General features: G+C 29.2%; 1 protein-coding gene across 1 annotated transcript; it reads left to right on the top strand.

Moving 5' to 3' along the window:
- Positions 1 to 312: 312 nt before the first annotated feature.
- LOC123298774 lies at positions 313 to 1,525 on the top strand. The gene is made up of 4 exons (XM_044880870.1): positions 313 to 546; positions 1,035 to 1,139; positions 1,204 to 1,266; positions 1,380 to 1,525. Exons 1-4 carry the CDS (start codon positions 372 to 374, stop codon positions 1,523 to 1,525), a joined length of 489 nt encoding a protein of 162 aa, XP_044736805.1. The 5' UTR covers positions 313 to 371.
- The last annotated feature ends 5,804 nt before the right edge of the window (positions 1,526 to 7,329 follow it).

A 7,329-nucleotide genomic window follows, 5' to 3' on the forward strand; every position in this document is an offset into this window, starting at 1 on the left:
ATGATGAAATTATAACTAATAATATCATTTTCATTGGATTTAATTTATATAATCTTTTCTCAAGTGATCGATTGTCTAAAAAAAATCGAATTTAAAATAAATTGCATATTTTTTTGTAAACAATAAATAGTGATAATTATGCTCATACTATTAATTGGACATTATTTGCAACAAAAAATACCATTAGTCACATTTTTGTTTATATTTTGAAAGATTTTGAAACTTATAATTACCAAAATAAATGAGAAATATTCCTTTTATTTTAAACATATTTCACTCAATATTTAGCAATTATAAATACTTCTTAATTATTACACTTCTTTGGCACCTAGTTATCCGAACGGTAGAAAATATTCAGAGTGAAATTCATTATGAACCAAATAACTATATTTCTCATCTTTGGTTTCGTAGTGCTAACTTATGTAGAATGTTATAATGGATTTTATGGTAATATTCCTTACTCAGAGTATGATGATAATGTTCCTTACGTAGAATCAAATGGTCCCAGTTTGCGCAATCATTACGGGCTTAGAGCAAGTTCTCATGGTAGGTATATATCTGTTTTTTCACATATTATTTAATTAGTATCAGGGCAGTTTATTTTGAAGATGTGGATACATCGAACAAAACTTCCGAATTTTTACCAGATGCTAGTTAAAGTCCTTTGCCAATCTTCACGGATATTGTTTCAGTTAGTTGATAGATAGGTATTTAGGCGACCCCATCTTATTCAGATATTTGGCAACTCATAACAACGTATTATCGAAATATGTGGTAATAAATGTCAGAAGACCATTGGATCTCCTTCTGTATAAACTAACCACGACAGATATATCCGGTTCTCTATTCCAAAATGTCTGCTTTAAAATCATGCATCGCCAATAAAGGAGATGGTCAGTATAAACAATTGAAAGATACACAACTACTCAGTGAGTATCATGAAAAATTTGGTACTTTGTTCGATGTATCCACATTAAAGCGAAATCCGATCTTATGATGACACGCTATAATTTAATTAAAAATCTTCATTTTAGATAAGTGTGGGGTTCTTTTAACTATGTCCCCAGAAGAAGAAAACGCTTTAAATATAGTATTCAGCGTCTCAAGTGAGCAAGCATATGAATTCTGCATAGCCTTCTGTAAGATTAAAGCTCAAGTGAAAGATAAAATTTAATACTAATTTTTTTTTAATATTAATTTTAGTTGAGTGTTCAGATCGGTATGAAAACTTAGAGGAAAAACAATTTCTTTCGTGCAAAGACGAAGGTATTTTATTTTTTTGTTTAATTTAAGTAATTTTTTTTAAGCTAGGAAACTATATAATAGTAATAATATAAGCGTGTTAAAAAATTGAACCTATCACAAATTTATTATTTTAGCTTGTAAAGTTATTCATGGAAATGGGTGGATTTGGGATCATGAAGCATTTCATTGTGCAGTGAAAGAGGAAATGAAATCAGAACCAAAACCGGAACCTCTGCCCCAATCCGAAGTCGTGCGCAGCTATTATCCATATTTTTATTAAGAAGAATACTATGTACTTGATAAATTCGTCAATTATGTTTGTTTATAATAAATAAAATTATGTTTGAATTCCAGTTTGTGTTTATTTGTATGCGTACAAAAACACAATTTTTAATTCCTTCGAATTCAAAATTCATCATCCAAAAGGATGAAATATGATATGAAAGTATGTATGAAAAGTATGTTCGCCTGGCAGAATTGCAGTTGCTTTATTAGCACGCATCTAGCGTTAGTCATTATTATCGCTTTCAGGTGCGATACGTACATCATCCCTATACCTACATTCAGTCAGGAAAGAAGCGTCCGAAATTCTGCCTTCTTAAAGTAAACTCGTCTCAAAATATGCAAAAAATTGAAAAAAAGAGGAGATAGAAGACAGTTGTTAAAAGACAACGTTAGATAAAAAAATTGATCACTTATAGTAACAAATGTTGTACTCGAAAGAAAACTATTGGGGCGATTTGACCCTTGTTCTGATTATTATTATTCATATGTTGAAAGTGCAACAACCCACTGGGAGTAAAGAACTTTTACGAATGTAAGAAAATAATTTAATTAAAGCCAGCAAATAATTCTAAAATATAAGGTTTTTAAACTTGACATAGATTTGTCACATATGTTGAAAGTCACGAATAGAAGGATAGCTTTTATGTCTCACTTAACAATATATTTTCAATACAGTTGATCATATTTTATACGATCAGTGGCGTAACAACTTGGGATTGAGAAGTTCCATCGAGAAAAATGCCCATCATCCTCTATTGTACCCCCCCCCCATCGTATCATTTTTTTCAAAACAAATATTTTTTTGCGGTGAATCTTATTTAAACATACAATGTATATTTTACCGGTTTTAGTACATTGAAAAAGCGTTATAAATTGGTGATTACTGAAATCATTCTTGCCAACTTTCATATTCGCAAATACATTGATATGATTGGAAACGTCTAGATTTCAATAGAAATAGTGACCAAAGAACTCGTTTCAACAAAATTCAATAAAATTCAATCAGAGAAGAGATCATGATAATTGAAACTAGCATTCTTACACATTATCTATGGAAAAAGTCTGAAATTTTCATAATTTTCACTCAAAATAATCCCCATTTCAACTATTCAATGGGCCCTTTAAGAGCCATGAGGTACCTATTCCATGATACTGGTAGCTACGCCACTGTATACGATCATAGAAAATGAAAGAAACCATATTTTTATACATTAGGTATTTGTACCCACACATATAGATGATTCGAAAATAGCTTGGGTTGTTGTTAGAACTGATCGTAGTAAACTTACCCTGATAATAACTATTTATCATCTTAGTATATCTGAATATAAAGTAAGAATATATCACAAAAGATGACCATGAATTGTTTTACATTTACTATTTTAAATTTGTACAGAAATCTTTTATTTATGGTTCAAAATGATGATCATAGATGAAGCATGATGTATTAGCTATATCATTGTTAACTTTAATTCAAATCCATTCATTAGTTTTTGCATGAAACCGTAACAAATAAACATCCTTACTGCCACATTTATTATACCATGTGTGTTTGTACCATCTAGGCATATACATATCTGTAGCAGAGAGTGAGACTTTTGTTGCATACAAATATTATAAGTTAACTAAAAAACTCCCACTCTCCAAGCGTCCTCCAACTAATGTTCAATACATGTATATAATACCCCTCGCTTAGATGCATTACTAAACGGATGTATTCTCTCATACTACAGATATGTATATGCCTAGATGGTACAAACACATATAGTATGTATAAGGATATAAGGATATCAGGATATGAAATTGGCCGCTTTTAAATAGACGCAATCAACTGAATCAAAGTTTTTAATTTTTCCACTTTTAAGTTTTTTGAAAACAAAACCATATTGACAATCAGTCTTCAGCATATCTACATTCTTATAAAATATTTTCAGTTCAATACAAGTGTCGTCCAGTAAATATCAAATCTGCCGAGACGAACTATACAAACGATTCAAGCGACATTTCATTCTTGGCACTACATCTTGCCTTACTATAAAGTTTAAAACAATATTTCTTTATTTCTATATTATTATAAACTCAACATCATTATTTGCTTATATCTATCTATATGTAATATTGTAACTATACGTATATTCCATACTAAAGTATATAGTAATATAATATTATAAAATAAGTCTTCTTTTCTTTTCCTATTCATTCAACTATAAGTTTCTTTTTTTTTTATTATTATTATATTATTTTATTCTTTTTATTTTTTATTAATTTGCTTTTATATTATTTTATACTTATATTGAAGAAACATTTACAAGTTTTCTTTGCATATTTAACAATATAATTTCATGCATATTAAAGTTTTCTTATGTCTTTGTCGTTCGTTTTATATTATTATAAAAATAAGTTAATTAATTTATGAATAATTGAGATTCAAATAATCTGCATACAAACAGGCAACTAAGTTTCTAGCTTTTTCATTTTTATCAAAAAATAAGTTAATCAAAAAGGAGGTAAAATTTTAATCCCCTTCTCTAAAAACTTGCTAAAAATTTCCTTCATCCGTATTATTATCTTCAAGAACGTTTTTCCAAAACGAGAAAAGAGATGGATTGCAAATTTTTAGATAATTTTGAGTTACTTCTTGACAATAATTTCATACAATTTGAGAAGTGAGTATCAAGGTTGGGCGTAACGATTTCTTCCTCTTTCGGAATTTTTTGTAGCCGGGGATTTTTATTTCATGGAGCCTGGAAAAATTTAAATGCATAACAACCTCTTAATTAATGAATATTCACTGGAGTCAGTATTCAAATAGGTAGAACAATGAAAGAACGAGATGTCTTATAAAAGCCATACGATGGACAACCTGTTTTGTTCGAATGACACTCCGAATGTAAGAAAAATCTATAATTTTATACTTGCCATACAATCAATAATTTTCCTGAAAATCAATCTCCAACTAACAAAGTTTTTAGGCTTGACCTTCGCAACAACCTCTTGAAACTGATATAACTCTCAAATACTACCCCTGGCCCTAGACTTATTGGTTTATTGATCATTATTTCGTATCAACGATCCGATATTAAGAAGCTTAAATGGTAGCAGGCGTATAAAATGAGATATGAGAAAGGAGGTGATAAATTATACAAATAGAATGGTAAGCTTTTGTAACATAATTGGCACGGTTTTTCTTCTTTGTATGTTGTAAATGTATATAAATGTTATATTGCTCTAGTTGTTGAGCTACATGTTCCAAGAACTATAACTTAATAAAGTATTTTCTAAAGTATTCGTACATTTTCAGCTATAAAAATGGAATAAATACAAAAGCATTATAAGTTGAATACAAAGTTTGAAACGGCTAAAATTCTCGATCAAATAAAACAAACTTATAAGATCAAGCAACACATTTGCACAGAAATGATGAATGTTTAATCTATAGATTAGATACATTGGACTTTTAAAAAAACTTCACAATAGAATGTGAAATTTTCTTATTTTAACATTTTCTAATTTAGAAATTTCACTTTGTGACAGATTTTGAAAAATTTTTCTCTAGATTCTATTGCACACATTTTAAGAGCACACCACTGAAGCTAAAAGCATTAAAGTTGTTAAAAATCAACTTAAAATTAAGGTCATTTTAGACATATCCAAAAAACTGAAAAAGATACAAGTACATATACGATACAATTGCTGCGAATGTATACTGAAGTTTTAATGGAAAAATTTGATTAATAAATATATTTATCAACTTGGAACCCGAAATTAATACACTTCGAAGCAATTAAAAGAGTTCATATATATCGGCACATCCAAAAATTGGAAATGTTTTCCAATAAATTTCCATTAAACAAGAAGTTAAATTTTACTAACGTAAGGAAATAGATTCTAAACAACTAAACAATTTAATACTAAACAACTAAATATTTTTAGTAAAGATTTTATTTCCAAGGTATTGCAGAATTGAGGGTAGGGGTCCAAAAAGACAGGTATTTGATACGTACTAAGTACTAAATACAACTTAACATAATAGTCTACAGTACAGAGGGAGGTATGACTTCGTGACTAACACAGTCACGAAACTGACGTAGGTCTGAGAAAACGGCTTATGAAATATGTAGGCCAGTATATACATTTAATTTTACTTATATTTATTAAACAATTGTGCAAAAATTAACCGGTTGTTCATAAATTTTCGTACCCCCGCTTTTCCGACATGTTGGGGGTGCAGATCACACCAAACGGCCCAATATTTTTGTAGGCCACTATTATTCTCTCTTATTATATTCATTAATAAAAATAAATGTACATAATGGCACACATATTTCAAGAGCCGTTTTCTCAGACCTACGTCAGTCTAACGACTATATATGTTATTATGCTAACGCCCCAATTTTGAAAGTTTTCGTAAATAAAAATGTTGTAGGTTACATCGAAATGAAGCCACTCACGAAGTTTCGTCTGTATGTTAGTCACGAAATCATACTCCCCTCTGTACTGTAGACTATAAATTTTCATTTCTGGTATATGATTGTTAAGTATAAGAAACAATTTTCAAATGCATGAAGTGAAAAGGTTTCTAATTAGTAGTACATTACGTAATAAGAATTTCTCAGATAATATTACATTAAAAGGGATGCACACAAGACTCATTAGTTGTCAAATTAAACAATAATTATTTATGTCTTTAATTTAAACCAATCGCATTGCGTTCGTTCATCGAAATGTAATACTAATTAAACTAGTGATTTAACGTAATTTAAATCAAATTACGCATAACTAACTATACATACATGCAATCTGTTTAAATTAGTACAAAGTATTTCAAAATTTAATTTATGTATATCCGGTATTTCTCATTTAAGGCACAAATTAAGTCTAGTAGGTGACTATTTAGCCTACCTTGCTTTAGCCATTTTATTTTATTGAAATGAAATTTGTACTCAGTTGATATATATCCGAAAGTTACGAAACGATGCCACACTTGTATTCCTTATAGGAGCTGAGGACATTGGTTTCCCAGCTAAAAACAAATTCAAACTAAACACAATTCTTAGTAAATATCCCACAATCCCTCTAAATTTTATATCATAACTTCAAACGTATTTTCAAAAAAAATGTTCATGCCCAAAGCGTCTACAAACAGATTACACTTTTTTCATAATTTCAGAACGCCTTTTTCTATAACCTTAACTCTTCAGCACTCGCGTTATGAGCATTTTGCTCACGATTGATTTGAAACATAAATAACTTTTATTTTTATGTGTGGTTGAAACTTTTTCTATCTTCATATAAGTTGATCTATTTTAGAATTATGAATTTCCTTCAGATATTGTCAGAACTTCTCTCATCACGAGAGTAAATATGTAACCAAAAAAATATTAACTTCAGGAATTTTCGGAACTGTTCTTGTATTTTCGTTAGTTTAATGTAAATCATACTCAGTAAATAATAAAAACTTGTGATAGAAATATGGTGAAATTAGTTATATTTTAATAGCTAGTGCACTAAAAAATAATATATTAAATTATGTAGAGGTTATGATTTGAGAAGTTAAAGAATATTTAACGAGCGAATGAATTGACGCATGTGCAGAACGCGTGTGTAAATCTCTCATCACATAGACCTAAAGTTTACCGAACGGTTGAGGTACTGATTGGTTAATGAAATCAAAAAATTCATTTTAATGTTTAATTATTAATATATCATGTAATTAATTATGTTTCGTTTTCTTATAGCACTCAACGGATATAATTTTGTAGGCAAACTCAATAATATTCAATTATAAAGAAATAACCT

This window comes from Chrysoperla carnea, chromosome 4 (assembly GCF_905475395.1).
Source record: "Chrysoperla carnea chromosome 4, inChrCarn1.1, whole genome shotgun sequence".
NCBI lineage: Eukaryota > Metazoa > Arthropoda > Insecta > Neuroptera > Chrysopidae > Chrysoperla > Chrysoperla carnea.